The sequence below is a fragment of the Pleurodeles waltl genome, chromosome 6, assembly GCF_031143425.1.
Source record: "Pleurodeles waltl isolate 20211129_DDA chromosome 6, aPleWal1.hap1.20221129, whole genome shotgun sequence".
Lineage (NCBI taxonomy): Eukaryota > Metazoa > Chordata > Amphibia > Caudata > Salamandridae > Pleurodeles > Pleurodeles waltl.
This window is the reverse complement of record NC_090445.1, coordinates 231,600,994-231,624,770: the sequence shown is the minus strand read 5'-3', so window position 1 is coordinate 231,624,770 and position 23,777 is coordinate 231,600,994. Positions and strand designations below refer to the sequence as shown.

The 23,777-nt window shown below is 46.2% G+C and overlaps 1 protein-coding gene across 1 annotated transcript in view; it reads left to right on the top strand.

Annotated features, from left to right (window-relative positions):
- Window positions 1-23,777, top strand: part of PSMD11 (proteasome 26S subunit, non-ATPase 11) — a 430,446-nt gene that overhangs the window by 186,027 nt on the left and 220,642 nt on the right. Inside the window, exon 9 of the mRNA XM_069237974.1 lies at window positions 5,781-5,843. Within this exon, the coding sequence (XP_069094075.1) occupies window positions 5,781-5,843 (63 nt within the window). The remainder of the gene's footprint in view (window positions 1-5,780; window positions 5,844-23,777) is intronic.

Sequence of the window (23,777 nt, the reverse complement as noted above, 5' to 3'; positions counted from 1 at the left end):
ATCAAACAAAACTGCATATAAATCACCTAGAACTTCTAGCAGTTTTTCAAGCACTAAAAGCTTTCCAACCAATAATAGTTCACAAATACATTCTCGTCAAGACAGACAACATGACAACAATGTATTATCTAAACAAGCAAGGGGGGACACACTCCACGCAGTTAAGCCTGCTAGCACAAAAAATTTGGCGTTGGGCAATTCACAACCAAATTCGCCTAATAGCACAATTTATACCAGGGATCCAAAATCAACTCGCAGACAACCTCTCTCGAGATCACCAACAGGTCCACGAATGGGAAATTCACCCCCAAATTCTAAACACCTATTTCAAACTCTGGGGAACACCTCAAATAGACTTGTTTGCGACGAAGGAGAACGCAAAATGCCAAAACTTCGCATCCAGATACCCACACAAACAGTCCCAAGGCAATGCCCTATGGATGAACTGGTCAGGGATATTTGCTTACGCTTTTCCTCCTCTCCCTCTCCTTCCTTACCTGGTAAACAAACTCAGTCAAAACAAACTCAAACTCATATTAATAGCACCAACTTGGGCAAGGCAACCCTGGTACACAACGCTGCTAGACCTATCAGTAGTACCCTGCATCAAATTGCCCAACAGGCCAGATCTGTTGACACAACACAACCAAAAGATCAGACACCCAGATCCAGCATCGCTGAATCTAGCAATCTGGCTCCTGAGATCCTAGAATTCGGGCACTTACAACTTACCCAAGAATGTATGGAAGTCATAAAGCAAGCCAGAAGGCCATCCACCAGGCACTGCTATGCAAGTAAATGGAAGAGATTTGTTTGCTACTGCCATGTTAATCAAATACAACCTTTACACACAACTCCAGAACATGTAGTGGGCTACTTGCTTCACTTACAAAAATCTAACCTGGCTTTCTCTTCCTTTAAAATACACCTTGCAGCAATATCTGCATACCTGCAGACTACCTATTCAACATCCCTATATAAGATACCAGTCATTAAGGCATTCATGGAGGGCCTTAGGAGAATTATACCACCAAGAACACCACCTGTTCCTTCATGGAACCTAAATGTTGTCCTAACTAGACTTATGGGTCCACCTTTTGAACCCATGCACTCCTGCGAAATACAGTTCCTAACCTGGAAGGTTGCATTTCTCATTGCCATTACTTCCCTAAGAAGAGTAAGCGAGATTCAGGCGTTTACAATACAAGAACCTTTTATACAACTACACAAGAATAAGGTCGTCCTAAGGACTAATCCTAAATTTTTGCCAAAGGTTATTTCACCGTTCCATCTAAATCAAACAGTGGAACTTCCAGTGTTCTTTCCACAGCCAGATACCATAGCTGAAAGGGCACTACATACATTAGATGTCAAAAGAGCATTAATGTATTACATTGACAGAACAAAGAACATCAGAAAGACTAAACAACTATTTATTGCATTTCAAAAACCTCATGCAGGAAACCCAATATCAAAACAAGGTATAGCCAGATGGATAGTTAAATGCATCCAAATCTGCTACCTTAAAGCTAAACGACAGCTGCCCATTACACCAAGGGCACACTCAACCAGAAAGAAGGGTGCTACCATGGCCTTTCTAGGAAACATCCCAATGCAAGAAATATGTAAGGCAGCCACATGGTCTACGCCTCACACATTCACCAAGCACTACTGTGTAGATGTGTTATCCGCACAACAAGCCACAGTAGGTCAAGCCGTATTAAGAACATTATTTCAAACTACTTCCACTCCTACAGGCTGAGCCACCGCTTTTGGGGAGATAACTGCTTACTAGTCTATGCAAAACATGCGTATCTACAGCGACAGATGCCATCGAACTGAAAATGTCACTTACCCAGTGTACATCTGTTCGTGGCATCAGTCGCTGTAGATTCGCATGTGCCCACCCGCCTCCCCGGGAGCCTGTAGCAGTTTGGAAGTTACCTTCAACTATTTGTATATGTATCATCTCAACCTTAAATAGGTACATACTTAGTCACTCCATTGCATGGGCACTATTACTACAATTCAACTCCTACCTCACCCTCTGCGGGGAAAAACAATCGAAGATGGAGTCGACGCCCATGCACAATGGAGACAAAAGGAGGAGTCACTCGGGTCCCGTGACTCGAAAGACTTCTTCGAAGAAAAACAACTTGTAACACTCCGGCCCAACACCAGATGGCGAGCTATTGCAAAACATGCGAATCTACAGCGACTGATGCCACGAACAGATGTACACTGGGTAAGTGACATTTTCATTCCGCATGGTAACATTGAAGGATGTCTTACAACTCCTCAACAGAACAAATTATATTGCATCACTAGACCTTCAAGACCCCTACTTTCATATACCCATCCACCCAAATCACAGGCAGTTTTTACGAATCCGAGTAGCAAGCGGGTATATCCAATTCAAGCTGTTTCCCTTTGGGCTGAAATACACACCCCGGATCTTCACCAAATGTTTATCCCCGGTCGCAGCTTACCTACGACGCAACCGCCACCAAATTTTTCCCTACTCCTATGACTGGTTGATAAAGGCTCCGGACATTCTCTCCGCACGCAGGTCCGTCAAAGCGTCCTTGCGTCTCTTCAAGGACTCGGGCCTCACTCTCAACCAAGGCAAGTCGCAGCTCCTCCCACCCACAAGGATATTCTTCTTGGGCGCTATATTGGACACTCAGCAAATCAAAGCCTACACAACTCTGAAAAGACAAGCTGATCACACTAGGAAAAAGAATACAAAAAAAGAGTTTTATTCTGTCCCACGCTACAAATCATTACTGGGAATGATGTCATCTTGTTTAGACCTGATTCCACATTGCCGCCTTCATATGTGTTCACTTCAAGAGGAGCTAGACAACCAGTGGAAACAGTCAGGGGTCCTTCGAGGATATACTACAGATAACTCCATGAATGGTAGCTTCACTCCACTGGTGGACAGTACTGACTAATGTTTCCAAAGGAATGCAATTTTTAGTTCAGATTTCACCGCTAACCATAACAACCGATGCATCCATGATCGGATGGGGCGCATGCCTCCAAGACCTTCAAGTAAGCGGCATTTGGCCCCCTTCTCACCATTCTCTTCATATCAACCTCCTGGAACTCAAGGCAGTATTTTTAGCATTGCAAGCCTTCTTTCCGAGAATTTGTGGATTAGTGGTGCTTGTCTGAACCGAAAATACGACAACCATGCATTACATCAGCAAACAGGGACGAACTCGCTCGCAGCTACTGTCCCAGGAGGCACAATCCATTTGGACTTGGTGCATTCACCATTCAGTGCACATAAGAGTGGAGCACATCCCAGGCGTCCAGAATACCATAGCAGATTCACTCAGCAGACTAAAAACATCTCCTCACGAATGGGAACTGGACCAGAAGATGCTGGACAGCATTTTCTTCCAGTGGGGCAAGCCAAACCTGGACCTGTTTGCAACCTCCCAGAATGCCAAATGCCAGTATTACGCAAGCTGTCATCACCAACAAGGGTCGTAGGGGAATGCCTTTTCGATAGCATGGTCAGGAGTCTATGCCTACGCTTTTCCTCCCATTCCTCTCCTCCAAAGTGTGATCAGCAAGATCAAGTCAGAACCCTGTCGGATAATTCTTATTGCTCCACGGTGGCCACGTCAACCTTGGTACATGGAGCTTCTACTGCTATCTGCATGTCCACCCATCCGATTGAAGCCGATTCCTGAACTCCTCACCATCAACCAGGGCCAAGTGAGACGACATGACCCCAAGTCTCTCAGTTTATCGACATAGCTCCTGAATTCAATGAATTTGTTCATTTTGAACATCTCCAAGGATTGCAAGGACATTCTGGTCGAAGCACAAGCTGATAGCACAAACAAAAATTATCGGCTAAAGTGGAAGCCGTTCTGTTTTGGTGCAACTCTACCAATACGCACCCTATATCCTCCGCCCTGGAGGAAGTCTTACCTTACTTGCTACATTTAGCACACTCAGGCCTCGCCTATGCGTCCATAAAAGTTAATTTTGCAACCATCTCTCGATACACGAAAATATCTGGTAGACCATTGCTTTGGTCTCAAAGACTTATAAAACAATTTTTGCGAGGCCTCTTGAGGTCTTTCCCTCCATTGAAAGCCCCTCCTCCGGTATGGCAGCTTACATAGTCCTAGGACAACTGATGAAGAGCTCGTTTGAACCCACACACAGGGCGGATATCAAATAGCTGTCATGGAAAGTGGCGCTGCTCCTTTCCTCCCCACATAGTCAGCGAAATGCGAGCATTTACAATCCAAGAACCCTTTCTGAAGTTCACACACAACAGGGTTATTCTACGCACCGTTCCTAAATTTATCCCTAAAGTTCCTTTGGACTTTCATATTAATGAGCCTTTAGTACTGCGGTCATTCTTCCCTAATCCTCAAACTCTGGCAGAGATCTCCGCATTCGCTTGATCTTAGGAGATGCATCAAATTTTATTTGGACAGAACAAAAACACTTCAGAAAACAAACCAGTTGTTTTATAGCCTTTCGTGCTCCAAGGAAAGGATGCCCAGTTACTAAGCAGACCATTTCCAGATGGATTGCAAATGCCATACGTTTTATTCCATCAGAAAACTGGTCGACCTTTGCAGAATAAGGTTCGTGCACATTCTACCAGAGATATGTCCACGTCTTGCACATTGTTCTCTGGTGTATCTCTACCTGACATCTGCCGAGCCGCAATGTGGAAGATGCAACATACTTTCACAAAGCATTATTGCCTGGATGCGGAGGCACTCCGGGATGCAGCAGTTTGCCAAGCGGTCATTCAACATCTGTTCCAATAAAGGTGAGCCATCCCATTCTTCCCACCTTCGGCTTCTTCTCTTTCATGTCACATTTTCTAAATAAAGTGATTAATGTCTTAAATCCTGGCAAAATAAATGTTAAAACCCTCTTAAGTTGTGTCCCTTTTCTCTGTAATAGGCAATTAAGGGTACTAAGGGGTTTGGAGTACATGAGACAAGATTCCAGTCTGTCTAGTTTGATTTTTGCTGCTTTTCTTACATTTGTTTTCCCCAGTGGACTCTACAGTCTGTGTCCACTGCAGGTGATCCATAACTTAAGCAGCGGTTCATTAGTAGAGCCCCAAGATCTACTGGTAAGGTGGTGAACCCATTGTCCCTATTGAGTGGGCTGTCCCACCCCCGAACAATTAATGTAACGTTAATAGTGTATGTGTATAGTGTCTGATACATGTGTGTTTTGCGTTGGTGGTCCCAAACAAATGTTGCTTGAATGGTGTAGATAGAGGGCTCTGTGCATTGCCTGTACTTTGTGGTTGCTGCCCTTGCTTCCCTGCAAGTTGCTTTTACATTCTTTGGATGTGACTGTGTAAACCTGTACGATTAGAGAAGCTTCAATTTTTAGAAAAGCTCATGTTTACAGCAGGTCATACGTATTCTGCTTAAAGCATCATCAGTAGCACGATGATCATTCATGTGGGTGTTTTTGCTCATCGATGTTGAAATTCTCAGTTTTTTGTTTTTCTGGACAACAGTCCATGACCCCCACAAAAAATATCAACGCCAACTTGGTGGGAAAAAACAGCTTAGGTATAGTCTATATCCTGGTGCACTGAGAGTTCCTAGAGAAGGATCATGAGCCACTTCAAAAACTGACACCTTTCTTCTAAGAAACGTCTTAACTTGTGGCATATGCATCCAGCAGGAGTGTGCAGCGCTTGTGATTTATAAAAGGACATGAAAGTAAATGGCAGTTTTGAGTGCAGAAATAGTAACACACTTTTCTTTCAGACAGAAGCATTGAAGTGTGTGGCACAGGCGAGTAAGAACCGATCGCTGGCAGATTTTGAGAAGGTGAGCAGTGTTCAGTTCCAATCTCAACTGTTTAAAAAAAAATATATATATATTTTAAAGCAAATTTGTATTTATTTTCAAATAATGCAATCACAACTAACAGGGTTCAGGAACATTGCACCACATGGGTTTGTCTACATATCACAGCTCAGTGTTACATAGGGTGGTCTTCTTGAGCAAATATCTGAAACATAGAGGTAGCTCTCAAGTTTGACCTGAATCTGTCAGCAACAACGGTATGCCCCCAACCAGCTTCCTTCCAAGCCCATTCTCCCCGCCCTTGGTACGATTGTGATGCCTGACCCTCCCCTTTCACATTGTTCATAGACCTATCTAGAGTACTATCTGTTACTGCCCCTAGAGAGACATTAAATGTGGCCCATGTGTGCAGAGCATTCTGTGTCCTCCAGGTGTGTGAGGAAGAGAATCCTGCCCAGGATCAACCAGACAGCCCACCAGATGCTCCCAGGCTCGGGGACCTTTGTATTAATCCTCTGCCTCATCTTGCTTCTTTAAGTAGCTCTCTCGTTCCCCCAACCACCTAGTGAGTTCCTCTCTCCTCTTAGTCAGTTTAGGTCTTCTGGTGGATTTCTAATTCATTGTAATCTCTCTCTTCGCTAGTGTCAGGGCTTAGTGTATAAATCTGGTGGTCCTTTTCTGGTTCTGAGGCCTTGGGAACTCCCCCATTAACAGACAGGCCATTGACTTCCGCGGTAGGGACCACAGCATCACCTCATTAATGCATTCCTCTACTGCCCTCCAGTGATGGTGAGTCCTATAGCATATAGAAAAATGTATTCTCCTGTTTGGCCCCAGCGCAGGCAGGCTGCTACTTGGGTTCCAAATTGCCTCAGAATACATCCTGGGTTGAGGTAGGCCCTATGTAAGAAATAACTTAACAGTTTGAATCTTGTGTTATGGGACACAGTGTACAATTTTTGGAGGATTTTAGCCTAATCAGTTTCAGCATGTGGGTGAAAGATACCACTTTCTCATTGTTCCTACAGTGTGTCTAATGGCGTTGTGAGGCCGTGTCTTATGGCTTGGTAGAGACAGGTTATCACTTTAAAGCGACCCAATATAGTGCATAGTATTTGGCATCCCCTGTGGGGTGGTGGTTCCGTCTGTCCCCTTTCCCTATGGTGTCTGTCCCCGTCACTACCCTGTGCTGTAGGAATTGGCCCCTTGGAACACAAAATGTATCTGAAAAGTCTTCAAATGATAATAGTGCCCCATCCCTATGTAGGTCGCTAACCCGATTCACACTGTATGTAGTCAGTCTTGTTATATTCTGTAAGGCAGAACTCCACTCTATTTGCTCTAGACTTTGCAGCAGGAGATCAGGTGAGTTATGGTACTATTGTCTGGGAGCTTATAAGTGTCCAGCAGTGATAGCCAACTTTCAGTTCGGTGTTGTCATCCTCCAGTGGGTGCCTGGGGTCTGTGAGGACCCGGTAGATAGCCCGGAGGCTCTGCTTTGTCCTCGTCTCATTGCCCCTGCTCAAACCCCTGGGATAAAGCCACTGGGCAGACCACTGGCCCTGAGCCGCCAGGTAGTACGTCTCCACTGTAATTTGGTTAATACCACTCTCCGTCTACCTGTGCCCTGTGTGAGCTCAGCCATCATGGAATCTTGTTCCCTAAAATCCGCCTAGGTATATTGATAGGTAGTGTGGAGATGAAGTGCAATAATCTGGGGAGGGCAATCACTTTAATTATTGCAATTCGACCCGCTACTGATACTGGTAGGGTTTTCCAGAAATCTTCATTGGAACCTTAGGATCCTCATCACGGTCCCAATTTCCCTCCAGTCAGTCTGTGGAGTCATGATAGATTTGAACCCTTAGATATTTTAGGCATGTTCCCTCCCATTTAAGACCCTGCATGTTCTGTGGTTTAGCAGTAGCCCTACTGAGGGGAAAGAGGCTGTACTTTTTCCAGTTGATGCGGAGACCTGATGCTTCACTGAAGAGTTCCAGGAGGGCAGTCGCTTTGGGCAGCTCAATGTCTGCATCGCGCAGGAATAGTAGTGTAGGAAGTTGGCTCTATATATACTATCTCAAAGTGAGAGATAGTGTGCACAGAGTCCAAAGGTTCCCCTTAGAGGTAAGATAGTGCCAAAATTAGATACTTCTAATGCTCTATTTTTTGGTAGTGTGGTTGAGCAGTAGGCTTATCCGAGGGCAGTGTTAAGCATTTGTTGTACAGACACTTGCAATAACACATTCAAAGACTTAACTCCAGGCCAATAGTTTTTATATAGAAAAATATATTTTCTTAATTTATTTTAGAACCACAAGATTCAAGATTTGAAGTAAATAAATAAAATGCAAGGTACTCCGCACAGGTAAGTAAGGAACTTTGAATTAGAGCAGTATCATGGACAGTTTTAGTTAAAATGGCAATAAGCTATTTTAAAAGTGGACACAGTGCAAAAATCAACAGTTCCTGGGGGAGGTAAGTAAAGATTAGTTTGTGAGGTAAGTAAGACACTTACAAGTCTCAGTTCCTGGGCATAGGCAGCCCACCGTTGGGGGTTCAAGGCAACCCCAAAGTCACTGCACCAGCAGCACAGGGCCGGTCAGGTGCAGAGGTCAAAGGAGGGCCCAAAACACATAGGCGCCTATGGAGAACAGGGGTGCTCCGGTTCCAGTCTGCCAACAGGTAAGTACCTGTGTCTTTGGTGGGCAGACCAGGGGGGTTTTGTAGAGCACTGGGGGGACACAAGTAGGCACACAAAACACACCCTCAACGGCACAGGGACGGCCAGGTGCAGTGTGCTTAGCAGGCTTCGGGTTTTCAATAGGAATCAATGGAGGGACCTGGTGGGGTCACTCTAGCGATGCAGGCAGGGCACAGGGGGGCCTCTCGTGCCAGCCTCCGACTGGGCTAGGCAGAGGGTCGCCTGATGGTCACTCCTGAACTGGAGTTCGGTTCCTTCTGGTCCTGGGGGCTGCGGGTGCAGTGCTTGGTCCAGGCGTCGGGTTCTTTGTTCCAGGCGTCGGGTTCTTTGTTCCAGGCAGTCGCGGTCAAGGGGAGCCTCTGGATCCTCTCTGCATACATCGCTGTGGGGGTCCAGGGGGGTCGTCTCAGGTTACTCACAAGGTCAGTGTCTCCTGGGAGTCCTCCCGCAGTGTTGGTTCTCTGGAGCTCGAGCCGGGGGTGTCGGGTGCAGTGTGTAAAGTCTCACGCTTCCGGTGGGAAGAGTGAAGTCTTTGAAAGTTGCAAAGTTGTTGCAGTTTTTGGACAGTGCCGCTGTTCTCGGGAGTTTCTTGGTCCTTCGGGTTCAGCGCAGTCCTCTGAGTCCTCAGAGGTGGTCCTTGTCTGATGCGTCGCTGTGCAGGTTCTTTGAGTCTGGAGACTGGCCGGTACGGCTGGGGCCAAGTCAGTTGTCGTCTTCGTTGTCTCTGCAGGGCTTTCAGGTCAGCAGTCCTCCTTGTTGTAGGTTGCAGGAATCTGATGTTCTGGGTCGCCCCTAAATATGAGATTTAGGGGTGTGTTTAGGTCAGGAGGGCAGTAGCCAATGGTTGCTGTCCTTGAGGGTGGCTACACCCTCTTTGTGCCTCCTCCCTGAGGGGAGGGGGGCACATCCCTAATCCTGTTGGGGGAATCCTCCAATCTCAAGATGGAGGATTTAAAAAGGCAGGGGTCACCTCAGCTCAGGGCACCTTAGGGGCAGTCCTGACTGGTTGGTGACTCCTTGTTTTTCTAATTATCTCCTCCAGCCTTGCCGCCAAAAGTGGGGGCAGTGGCCGGAGGGGCAGGCATCTCCACTACCTGGGTTGCCCTTGGGTGCTGTAACAAAAGGCATGAGGCTTTGAGGCTCACTGCCAGGTGTTACAGTTCCTGCAGGGGGAGGTGAGAAGCACCTCCACCCAGTACAGGCTTTGTTCCTGGCCACAGAGTGACAAAGGCGCTCTCCCCACGTGGCCAGAAACTCATCTGGTTGTGGCAGGCTCGCAGAAACTGGTCAGCCTAGCACTAGGAGTCGGACTGGTATTCAGGGAACATCTCGAAGATGCCCTCTGGGTGCATTTTACCATAAATTGCACACTGGCATCAGTGTGCATTTATTGTGCTGAGAAGTTTGATACCAAATGCCCCAGATTTCAGTGTAGCCATTATGGAACTGTGGAGTTTGTGTTTGACAAATACCCAGACCATATACTCTTTATGGCTACCTTGCACTTACAATGTCAAAGTGCTCAGGCTCATATGCCCCAACCTGTGGTATAGTGCACCCTGCCTTAGGGCTGTAAGGCCTGCTAGAGGGGTGACTTACCTATGACAAAGGCAGTGTGAGGTAGGCATAGCACTCTGAGGGGAGTGCCATGTCGACTTAGTCATTTTCTCCCCACCAGCACACACAAACTGTGAGGCAATGTGTATGTGTTGAGTGAGGGGTCCCCAGGGTGGCATAAGACATACTGCAGCCCATCCCTGGCATCAGGGCCCTTGGTACCAGTGGTACCATTTACAAGGGACTTATCTGGGTGCCAGGGCTGTGCCAATTGTGGGAACAAAGGTACAGTTTAGGGTAAGAACTCTGCTGGGCCCTGGTTAACAGGGTCCCAGCACACGTTCAGTCATAACTGGCATCAACAAAAGGCAAAAAGTCAGGGGGTAACCATGCCAGGGAGGCATTTCCTTTCAAGTCGCATATCAGCATAGAGGGATAAGTGGTGTGTTACCCTGATATTGCTAAACCCTGGAATGCCGTATCTGCTTGTGCCATGTTAGACAGTGGTTCCACCTCTGTGGCGAACAATAATGGGGAGAGTGGACACCCTTTTCTGGTGCCTCGCCCCATTATGTATGATTCTGATATCTGTCTCCTTGTTGTAACTCAGGCTGTGGGTGTGGAGTACAAGAGCTTGGCCCACTTAATACATTTTTTTCGTAGGCCCATCTTTGCCATCAGCTGATACAAGAAGTCCCATCGGAGGCTGTCAAAAGCCTTCTCTGTCTTTTGCGACAGTCATTGCCTTTGTGGGCCCATATCAAGAATCTCACACAGCTGGTGGATATTCCAAGCTGTTTTGCACCTGGGTATAAAGCCACTTTGGTCCTCTTGGATCATCCGTAGGAGGAGTCGGTGCAAGTATCCTGCTCAATATGTTGTAGTCTATATTAAGCATAGATAAAGGGTGGTATGCTCGTATATCCTGTGGTGGGCATCCTGGCTTTAATAGGGGGATCACTATGGCTTCCTCCGTGGTGGTGGGTAGGTGACCTGCCTCTCGGGCCTCCGCATAGAGCTCCACCATTCTAGGGGCTAGCTCATCAATGTATGCAGTGTAGAACTCAACTGTGAGGTGTCTATCCCTGGGACCTTGCCGCGGGCCACGGCTTTAACAGCAGCTCTCACCTCCTGTTTGGTTATTCCCCTCCCAGCGTATTTGCTTCTTCCTGTGAGATTGTCAGGAGTGGCACTGGGTCTAGGAAGACGCCAAGCTGTTTGGATTCTGTCTCAGACGGCAGTGCATATAGTACCAAACCGCTCATTTATGACCCCCTGTGTATATAGGCGCTCACCCATCCCAGAGTCCACCTCCAGGATAATTGAGCCCCTAGAGGAAGGATTCTCCAACTAGGCCAAAAAGGATCCAGCTTTATCCTGTTACGCATGTGCTCTGGTCATAAACTCTTGGTGATCAAAACATCGGAGTTTCTCTGTGTATACGACCACTTCCTCCTTCGCATCGCGTAACTGTTGCTTCAGGGCTGGATTCCATGGCCTTGCCACCTCTAATTTCCTAAGTGTCCTTTCATGTTGTTCAGTGTCTTCAAGCAGTGTACATCTTACCCCTACTGTTTCTGCTATACAGCATCCCCGGATGAAACCCTTAACCCCTTCGCTGCCAGGCCTTTTCCCTCTCAGGTGCCAAGCCTTTATTTTGGCTGTTTGAGGCAGTTCGCGCTTAGGCCCTCATAACTTTTTCTCCACATAAGCTATCCACGCCAAATTTGTGTCCTTTTTTTTTCCCCCAACATCCTAGGGATTCTAGAGGTACCCAGACTTTTTGGGTTCCCCTGAAGGAGACCAAGATATTAGCCAAAACACAGCAAAAATTTTGTTTTTTTCAAAAAATAGGAAAAAAGGGCTGCAGAAGAAGGCTTGTGGTTTTTCCCCCCTGAAAATGGCATCAACAAAAAGGGTTTGTGGTGCTAAAATCACCATCTTCCCAGCTTTCAGGAACAGGCAGACTTGAATCAGAAAACCCAATTTTTCAACACATTTTTGGCATTTTACTGGGACATACCCCATTTTTACAATTTTTTGTGCTTTCAGCCTCCTTCCAGTTAGAAATGGGTGTGAAACCAATGCTGGATCCCAGAAAGCTAAGCATTTCTGAAAAGTAGACAAAATTCTGAATTTAGCAAGGGGTAATTTGTGTAGATCCTACAAGGGTTTACTACAGAAAATAACAGCTGAAATAAAAAAAAAAATGAAATTGAGGTAAAAAAAACAGCCATTTTACTTTTTCCTGCGATGTCAGATTTTTTTAAAGCAATATACCGTTTCGGCTGCTGAACTCCTCGGGTTGCGGGATATATAGGGCTTGTAGGTTCATCAAGAACCCTAGGTACCCAGAGCCAATAAATGAGCTGCACCTTGCAATGGGTTTTCATTCTATACTGGGTATACAGCAATTCATTTGCTGAAATATAGAGTGAAAAATTGGTATCAAGAAAACCTTTGTATTTCTAGAATTGGCACAAGATAAGGTGTTGAGAAGCAGTGGTTATTTGCACATCTCTGAATTCCGGGGTGCCCATACTAGCATGTGAATTACAGGGCATTTCTCAAATAGACGTTTTTTTTTTTACACACTGTCTTACATTTGGAAGGAACAAATGTACAGAAAGACAAGTGGCAGTAACACTTGTTCTGCAATTCTGTGTTCCCCCAAGTCTCCCGATCAAAATGGTACCTCCCTTGCGTGGGTGGGCCTAATGCTTGCAACAGGAAACGCAACATGGACACATTACATTTTACATAGAAATCTGACGCGTTTTTTTGCTAACGCTCCCCGTGGCCCTGGTGCAGGTCAAGCTGGTGCGAGGACGAGACCAGCATTCAATTAATGGGGACTCTCTGTTGCCCCGTTGTCCATGAAGTACTTCTATAAAGCCTCTTATGGTATGGTAGAATGCCTGGTCCTCAAACGCCTCTACCCACAGGTGCCAGTCTGGTATACAGGGGCGCTCTCTAACCCAGTCTAGAGACAGTAATGTTGGGTTGTGATCTGACACTATCCCTACATAGTTATTCTGTATTTCGGATTGTGCTCTTCAATCCTAGGGAGCACAGGAAGGTGTCCAGTCTTACATTTTGGTCATGCATCCCCGAGTAGGTGTAATCCCTAGTTTTGGGGTGGGTGTGTCTCCAGGCGTCTATTTGACCCCCCCTCTTTTGTCAGCTTTCTAAACATCCAGGCAAGGCGATATACAGGGGAGTCAGGAAGTGGGGGATGAGATCTGTCTAGTGTTGGATCTGCCACGCAATCATAGTCCACCTCCTAATATTATGTTGTGTGGTGCCAGAAGTCGGGATAGCCTGTCAAAGAACCTCCCCTGGTCTGATCTCGGCCAACCTGCCGACCTGTCACACCACATATCTCCCATCATGAGTTCTGTTCTTAATTGAAATGGAACCCCAGGTCAGATCCCTATCAGCACCCTCCTCCCTACCAAATGCCGAATATATGGTGGCGTATAGCTGGCCTCGCTATCTTCTGCGGAAGTCCTACCTTTCAGTTGTGGTATGGTGCGTCTCGTGTATTATGGCAAAGTGGGCACCCCTTCTTTTTCATGTATTTGTAGACCTTATGTCTCTTAGCCATATGGTTGAGGCCCCTAAGGTTCCAGCTGATAAAATTATAAGCTTAAGGGGGTTGCTATATTTCCAATGTGTTTTGGTAAGGTGGAGTGTTTGGCAAAGGAGCTCGCCATTTATATCGGGTATGGGCTCTCAGCAAAGTCAGGCTTTGGGCTCCAGGGTCGGCGGGGGTGCACCCACATTAAATTTTTGTGAACCAAAAACAAACTCCCCAGGACAGCCGTCCCATCCAAACCAGCTAAACATCATTAAACTTATGTGCAGTGAACACCTGCACACAGGTGGTGTGGGTGGTGGTGGTGGTGGTGGTGGTAGTGGGGGGGGGGGGGAGGGAGGTTGGGTTATTAGTCTCTGCGCTTCCTGGCTTCACATCACACCCAACAGGTAGGTAGAGCAACACCGCATAACTTATCAGACCCAGCTGCAGTAATTACTGCCACTTCTCTCACCACTCTTTCGTTCATGGCCTTGGATCTGGAGGGGGCCACGTCCGCTAACTTCGCCACCTTCTTTCCTGGGAGTCTCCGGTGTGATTTGCGAGCTGTGTCCCAGAGTGTTCCCTCGTCTGAGGAAGGCTGTCAATCCAGTCCCAGAGCACTGTGGGGTTTTTTAAGAACAGTAATTCCTCCCCATGCGTTACTCGAAGTTGCCAGGGAACAACATAACATATTGTATATTTAGAGAGCGGAGGTGTTTTTTTACCTGCTATTAATGAAGCCCGTTTCTGTTAGACTTCCTTAGTAAAGTCGGGAAAGATCATAACTTTGGTTTTTAACAAGGATATCACCTTTGATCCGGGATTGGGTCAGAACGTGGTCTGGATCTTGATAGTATAGCAGCTTGGCAACTATAGACCGTGGAAGTGCTCCTGGCAAAGGTGGTCGTGCTCCAGCGCATATTATGAGGAAAATTCCTCTGGTGCTACCTCTTCAGAGCCATTTCTCCAGGTAGGCCACCATATCCATACTAGGGCCTTCAATTCTTTCTGTCAATCATATAATGCATATTTGTTTCCTCCTGGCCTTGTTTTGAGTCTTCCGCCCTCCCCACTAGTTCCTTGACGCTGACCTCTTCCTGGGACATGCTCTGTTGCTGTACCCCTTTCTGCCAGAAACCGGTGGTCTTCCCTCAGGAGGCCAATTTTCTACTGCAATGGTATCTATTTTCAGTTTGAGCACCAGAGTAAGCAGGTAACTATAGCCAAACTTCTTAATTGTAGGATATTAATTGATAGTTAAAGTTTGACTAATTCTGTGCTGCATTCAATGACCATGGAACACATCTATATATATATATATATATATATATATATATATATATATATATATATATATATATATATATTCGATGGCATGTGTAGCTGCAGATACACATTCTGTGCACATCCCGCCATCTGGTGTTGGACTCCTCCCATTTCGACTCCATTGCGCATGGGCGTCGACTCCATCTTAGATTGTTTTTTTCCCGCCATCGGGTTCGTACGTGTTCCTTTTCGCTCCGTGTTTCGGGTCGGAAAGTTAGTTAGAATCTCAGAAAAAACGTCGGTATTGTTTGCGTTCGGTATCGGGTTAGTTACAACAGATCGACACCGAATTTTGAAGAGCTCCGGTGGCCCTTCGGGGTTTTTTCGAACCCCCGTCGGGGCCTGGTCGGCCCGGCCACGTGTGACTTCAAGGCTGATAGAACGGACCCCATTCCGCTTCTGTCCAAAATGCCATAACAAGTATCCGTATACGGATCAGCATCTGGTCTGTAACTTGTGCTTGTCCCCAGAGCACAAGGAAGATACTTGTGAGGCCTGTCGAGCGTTTCGGTCCAGAAAGATGTTAAGAGACCGAAGAGCCAGAAGACTGCAGATGGCGTCGATGCCGACAGGACAAGAGCATTTCGAGGAGGAAGAGGAAGCTTTCTCTATCGAAGAGTCGGACTCGGAAGAGCTCGAGGCCGAAGAAATGCCGAAAACCGTGAGTAAGACGTCGAAACATAAGACTCACGAGAAGTCAACAAAAGCCCAGGGGACGCTGTAGGAGGTTGGCTCTGTATGTGCTATTTCAAAGTAAGGAATAGCATGCACAGAGTCCAAGGGTTCCCCTTAGAGGTAAAATAGTGGTAAAAATAGATAATACTAATGCTCTATTTTGTGGTAGTGTGGTCGAGCAGTAGGCTTATCCAAGGAGTAGTGTTAAGCATTTGTTGCACATACACAAGACAATAAATGAGGTACACACACTCAGAGACAAATCCAGCCAATAGGTTTTTATATAGAAAAATATCTTTTCTTAGTTTATTTTAAGAACCACAGGTTCAAATTCTACATGGAATATCTCATTCGAAAGGTATTGCAGGTAAGTACTTTAGGAACTTCAAATCATCAAAATTGCATGTATACTTTTCAAGTTATTCACAAATAGCTATTTCAAAAGTGGACACAGTGCAATTTTCACAGTTCCTGGGGGAGGTAAGTTTTTGTTAGTTTTACCAGGTAAGTAGGACACTTACAGGGTTCAGTTCTTGGTCCAAGGTAGCCCACCGTTGGGGGTTCAGAGCAACCCCAAAGTCACCACACCAGCAGCTCAGGGCCGGTCAGGTGCAGAGTTCAAAGTGGTGCCCAAAACACATAGGCTAGAATGGAGAGAAGGGGGTGCCCCGGTTCCGGTCTGCTTGCAGGTAAGTACCCGCGTCTTCGGAGGGCAGACCAGGGGGGTTTTGTAGGGCACCGGGGGGGACACAGGTCCACACAGAAATTTCACCCTCAGCGGCGCGGGGGCGGCCGGGTGCAGTGTAGAAACAAGCGTCGGGTTCGCAATGTTAGTCTATGAGAGATCTCGGGATCTCTTCAGCGCTGCAGGCAGGCAAGGGGGGGATTCCTCGGGGAAACCTCCACTTGGGCAAGGGAGAGGGACTCCTGGGGGTCACTTCTCCAGTGAAAGTCCGGTCCTTCAGGTCCTGGGGGCTGCGGGTGCAGGGTCTCTCCCAGGCGTCGGGACTTTAGGTTCAAAGAGTCGCGGTCAGGGGAAGCCTCGGGATTCCCTCTGCAGGCGGCGCTGTGGGGGCTCAGGGGGGACAGGTTTTGGTACTCACAGTATCAGAGTAGTCCTGGGGTCCCTCCTGAGGTGTTGGATCGCCACCAGCCGAGTCGGGGTCGCCGGGTGCAGTGTTGCAAGTCTCACGCTTCTTGCGGGGAGCTTGCAGGGTTCTTTAAAGCTGCTGGAAACAAAGTTGCAGCTTTTCTTGGAGCAGGTCCGCTGTCCTCGGGAGTTTCTTGTCTTTTCGAAGCAGGGGCAGTCCTCAGAGGATGTCGAGGTCGCTGGTCCCTTTGGAAGGCGTCGCTGGAGCAGGATCTTTGGAAGGCAGGAGACAGGCCGGTGAGTTTCTGGAGCCAAGGCAGTTGTCGTCTTCTGGTCTTCCTCTGCAGGGGTTTTTCAGCTAGGCAGTCCTTCTTCTTGTAGTTGCAGGAATCTAAAATCTTAGGTTCAGGGTAGCCCTTAAATACTGAATTTAAGGGCGTGTTTAGGTCTGGGGGGTTAGTAGCCAATGGCCACTAGCCCTGAGGGTGGGTACACCCTCTTTGTGCCTCCTCCCAAGGGGAGGGGGTCACATCCCTAATCCTATTGGGGGAATCCTCCATCTGCAAGATGGAGGATTTCTAAGAGTTAGAGTCACCTCAGCTCAGGACACCTTAGGGGCTGTCCTGACTGGCCAGTGACTCCTCCTTGTTATTCTCATTATTTTCTCCGGCCTTGCCGCCAAAAGTGGGGCCTGGCCGGAGGGGGCGGGCAACTCCACTAGCTGGAGTGTCCTGCTGGGTTGGCACAAAGGAGGTGAGCCTTTGAGGCTCACCGCCAGGTGTGACAATTCCTGCCTGGGAGAGGTGTTAGCATCTCCACCCAGTGCAGGCTTTGTTACTGGCCTCAGAGTGACAAAGGCACTCTCCCCATGGGGCCAGCAACATGTCTCGGTTTGTGGCAGGCTGCTAAAACTAGTCAGCCTACACAGATAGTCGGTTAAGTTTCAGGGGGCACCTCTAAGGTGCCCTCTGTGGTGTATTTTATAATAAAATGTACACTGCCATCAGTGTGCATTTATTGTGCTGAGAAGTTTGATACCAAACTTCCCAGTTTTCAGTGTAGCCATTATGGTGCTGAGGAGTTCGTGTTTGACAGACTCCCAGACCATATACTCTTATGGCTACCCTGCACTTACAATGTCTAAGGTTTTGTTTAGACACTGTAGGGGTACCATGCTCATGCACTGGTACCCTCACCTATGGTATAGTGCACCCTGCCTTAGGGCTGTAAGGCCTGCTAGAGGGGTGTCTTACCTATACTGCATAGGCAGTGAGAGGCTGGCATGGCACCCTGAGGGGAGTGCCATGTCGACTTACTCGTTTTGTCCTCACTAGCACACACAAGCTGGCAAGCAGTGTGTCTGTGCTGAGTGAGGGGTCTCCAGGGTGGCATAAGACATGCTGCAGCCCTTAGAGACCTTCCTTGGCATCAGGGCCCTTGGTACTAGAAGTACCAGTTACAAGGGACTTATCTGGATGCCAGGGTCTGCCAATTGTGGATACAAAAGTACAGGTTAGGGAAAGAACACTGGTGCTGGGGCCTGGTTAGCAGGCCTCAGCACACTTTCAATTGTAAACATAGCATCAGCAAAGGCAAAAAGTCAGGGGGCAACCATGCCAAGGAGGCATTTCCTTACAGACGCCACCACCAACAAGCCATGGCTTTACCCACAAAATAAGTGACCGATCCAAGGCACCGAAAAAGGGCACGCTGGTGTCGAAGTCATCCGACTCCGGTCGAGATACCGCCACACAGCAATCTCGGACCCGAGACATCGGCTCAGAGAAATTTCGGCACCGTGACAGCGGCACCGAACAAATTCGGCACCGAAACACCACCACGCCGAAAATTACAAAGGTTTCTTCGGAGCCTAAAAAGACATCCGAAAAAGTTTTGGTTCCGAAACATCCAGCCTCGGAGGCGAAAACAGGTTCCTATACAGAGGAACAAGGATTGTCCTCCCAAATGCAAAAACATAGATTCGGAGAGGAACTTCAAGCAGTAGAGCCAGACTATACTCAAAGGAGGCTCCACATTCAACAAGACACAGGGAAGATAACCACTCTTCCCCCAGTTAAAATAAAAAGAAAACTTGCCTTTCAAGAAAAGGACAAGGAGCCACAGGCAAAGGTGGCAAGGAAAACAACTCCACCACCGTCTCCACCACCATCAGTGCACACATCACCAGTAGCAACACCTCCACTGATGCACTCCCCGACTCATACTACCATGAGTCAAGATGATCCCGATGCATGGGACCTTTACGATGCTCCAGTATCGGACAACAGCCCAGACTCGTACCCTGCCAGGCCGTCCCCACCTGAGGACAGTACATCTTACACACAGGTGATTGCAAGGGCAGCTGCTTTCCATAACGTCACCTTGCATTCCGAACCAATTGAGGATGACTTTTTGTTTAACACGCTATCCTCCACTCATAGCCAATACCAAAGACTACCTATGCTCCCAGGAATGCTAAAACATTCAAAACAAATCTTTCAGGATCCTGTTAAAGGCCGAGCCATAACTCCAAGGGTGGAGAAAAAGTACAAGCCACCGCCAACAGATCCAGTTTATATTACAACCTAGTTAACACCAGACTCAGTAGTTGTCGGGGCAGCTCGTAAGAGAGCAAACTCTCATACCTCGGGGGACGCACCACCTCCAGACAAAGAGAGTCGCAAATTTGATGCTGCGGGCAAAAGGGTTGCAGCACAAGCAGCAAACCAATGGCGCATTGCCAATTCACAAGCACTTTTGGCAAGATATGATAGAGCTCACTGGGATGAGATGCAACATTTGATAGAACACTTACCCAAGGAGTTCCAAAAAAGAGCACAACAAGTGGTGGAAGAAGGACAAAGTATCTCTAATAATCAGATACGGTCTTCAATGGATGCAGCAGATACGGCTGCAAGGACAGTAAATACTGCAATAACAATAAGAAGGCACGCATGGCTGCGCACGTCAGGTTTCAAGCCGGAAATTCAACAAGCCGTGCTAAATATGCCATTTAATGAACAGCAGTTGTTTGGGCCGGAAGTCGACACTGCTATTGATAAACTCAAGAAAGACACTGATACAGCAAAAGCCATGGGCGCGCACTACTCCCCGCAGAGCAGAGGCACTTTTCGCAAAACACCTTTTAGGGGAGGGTTTTGAGGACAACCTACAGAAACCACAACATCACAAACAAGGCCCACTTACCAAAGCCAATATCAGCGGGGAAGTTTTCGGGGGCCATATAGAGGGGGACCATTCCAAAAAAATAGAGGAAAATTCCAAAGCCCCAAAAGTCCTCAAAATAAGCAGTGACTTACAAGTCACACATCCCCATCACATAACACCTGTGGGGGGGAAGACTAAGCCAATTTTACAAACATTGGGAGGAGATAACAGATACTTGGGTACTAGCAATTATCCAGCATGGTTATTGCATAGAATTTCTCAAATTTCCTCCAACAGTCCCACCGAAAACACACAGTATGTCAAAACAACATATAAATCTTCTAGGATTAGAAGTTCAAGCATTGCTCCAAAAAGAGGCAATAGAATTAGTACCAAAACAAGAACTAAACACAGGAGTTTACTCACTGTACTTTCTGATACCCAAAAAAGACAAAACTCTAAGACCTATAAAATACATACATCAAATCAGACCACTTTCACATGGTTACATTACAAGAAGTAATCCCACTGCTCAAACAACAAGACTAAATGACAACACTGGATCTAAAGGATGCATATTTCCATATACCAATACATCCTTCACACAGAAAGTACCTAAGGTTTGTATTCCAAGGGATACATTACCAATTCAAAGTGTTGCCATTCGGAATAACAACTGCGCCAAGAGTTTTTACAAAATGTCTAGCAGTAGTAGCTGCACATATCAGAAGGCAGCAAATACATGTGTTCCCGTACCTAGACGATTGGTTAATCAAAACCAACACGCAAATACAGTGTTCACAACACACAAATTATGTCATAGAAACCCTACACAAACTAGGTTTCTCAATCAATTACTCAAAGTCACACCTTCTGCCGTGTCAAACACAGCAATACCTAGGAGCAACAATTAACACAGTAAAAGGAATTACCACTCCAAGTCCACAAAGAGTCCAAACATTTCACAATGTAATACAAGCCATGTATCCAAACCAAAAAATACAGGTCAAATTAGTAATGAAACTCCTAGGCATGATGTCCTCATGCATAGCCATTGTCTCAAACGCAAGGTTGCACATGCGGCCCTTACAACAGTGCCTAGCATCACAGTGGTCACAGGCACAGGGTCAACTTCTAGATCTGGTGTTGATAGACCGCCAACCATACATCTCGCTTCAATGGTGGAACAGTATAAATTTAAACCAAGGGCGGCCTTTTCAAGACCCAGTGCCACAATACGTAATAACCACAGATGCATCCATGACAGGGTGGGGAGCACATCTCAATCAGCACAGGACAATGGGACATTCAGCAAAGACAGTTTCATATAAACCACTTAGCGGTGTTTCTAGCGCTGAAAGCATTTCAACCCATAATAACCCACAAATACACTCTCTTGTCAAGACAGACAACATGACAACAATGTATTACCTAAACAAACGGAGGAACACACTCGACACAGTTGTGTCTCCTGACAAAAAATATGGCATTGGGCGATTCACAGCCACATTCGCCTAATAGCACAATTTATTCCAGGGATTCAGAATCAGTTAGCAGACAATCTCTCTCGGGATCACCAACAGATCCACGAATGGGAAATTCACCCCCAAATACTGAACACTTACTTCAGAATGTGGGGAACGCCACAAATAGATCTATTTGCAACAAAAGAAAACTCAAAATGCCAAAACTTCGCATCCAGGTACCCACAACATCAGTCACAGGGCAATGCACTATGGATGAACTGGTCAGGGATATTTGCGTACGCTTTTCCCCCTCTCCCACTTCTTCCATATCTAGTAAACAGGTTGAGTCAAAACAAACTCAAACTCATACTAATAGCACCAACATGGGCACGGCAACCTTGGTACACAACACTACTAGACCTTTCAGTAGTACCTCATGTCAAACTGCCAAACAAACCAGATCTGTTAACACAACACAAACAACAGATCAGACATCCAAATCCAGCATCGCTGAATCTAGCAATTTGGCTCCTGAAATCCTAGAATTCGGGCACTTAGACCTCACACAGGAATGTATGGAGGTCATAAAACAAGCTAGAAAACCTACCACTAGACACTGCTATGCAAATAAGTGGAAAAGATTTGTTTATTACTGCCATAATAATCAAATTCAACCTTTACACTCATCTGCAAAAGATATAGTAGGATACTTACTACATTTGCAAAAATCTAAACTAGCTTTCTCTTCCATTAAAATACATCTTACGGCAATTTCAGCTTACCAGTCATAAAAGCATTTATGGAAGGCCTAAAGAGAATTATACCACCAAGAACACCACCAGTTCCTTCATGGAACCTCAACATTGTCTTAACACGACTCATGGGTCCACCTTTTGAGCCCATTCACTCTTGTGAAATGCAATACTTAACGTGGAAAGTTGCATTTTTAATTGTCATCACATCTCTAAGAAGAGTGAGTGAAATTCAAGCATTTACCATTCAAGAACCATTTATTCAAATACACAAAAATAAAGTTGTTCTACGGACAAATCCTAAATTTTTACCAAAAGTAATCTCAACGTTCCACTTGAATCAAAGGTAGAATTACCAGTGTTCTTCCCACAGCCAGATTCTGTAGCTGAAAGAGCACTACATACATTAGACATCAAAAGAGCACTAATGTACTACATTGACAGAACAAAACTAATTCGAAAGACAAAACAACTATTTATCGCCTTTCAAAAACCTCATACAGGAAATCCAATTTCAAAACAAGGCATTGCTAGATGGATAGTTAAGTGCATTCAAACCTGCTATCTTAAAGCTAAAAGAGAACTGCCTATTACACCAAAGGCACACTCAACCAGAAAGAAAGGTGCTACCATGGCCTTTCTAGGAAATATTCCAATGAACGAAATATGTAAGGCAGCAACATGGTCTACGCCTCATACATTTACCAAGCACTACTGTGTAGATGTGTTAACTGCACAACAGGCAACAGTAGGTCAAGCTGTACTAAGAACATTATTTCAAACTACTTCAACTCCTACAGGCTGAACCACCGCTTTTGGGGAGATAACTGCTTACTAGTCTATGCACAGCATGTGTATCTGCAGCTACACATGCCATCGAACGGAAAATGTCACTTACCCAGTGTTCATCTGTTCGTGGCATTAGTCGCTGCAGATTCACATGTGCCCACCCGCCTCCCCGGGAGCCTGTAGCCGTTTAGAAGTAGATCTTAAACATTTGTACATTTGTAAATATATTACTTTAAACTTCATTATGTACATATGCATTCACTCCATTGCATGGGCACTATTACTAGCATACACAACTCCTACCTCACCCTCTGCGGGGAAAACAATCTAAGATGGAGTCGACGCCCATGCGCAATGGAGTCGAAATGGGAGGAGTCCCTCGGTCTCGTGACTCGAAAAGACTTCTTCGAAGAAAAACAACTTGTAACACTCCGAGCCCAACACCAGATGGCGGGATGTGCACAGCATGTGAATCTGCAGCGACTAATGCCACGAACAGATGTACACTGGGTAAGTGACATTTTCCATATATATATATATATATATATATATTTCTCTTCCAGGGGATCCTCATCAAAGTCATAAACATTGAATATTCCCGCCCTTGTGCGGGGACCCCGGAGCATATATAAAATATATACACATTATACATGTGTAACAAACAGTCATGCAGGCTATCATGTTAAAAACAGGCTAAAATGCTTTATTTCTATGAAGTTTTTTTTTTTTTTTTTTTTTAAATACTACAATAGAGCATAAATAAGTACCCAAGCTCCTAAAACTAGGCTTGGGGAAGTAAGCAGTAGCAAACTCTAGTGAAAAAATAGAGAAAACTGCATTGAAAAACA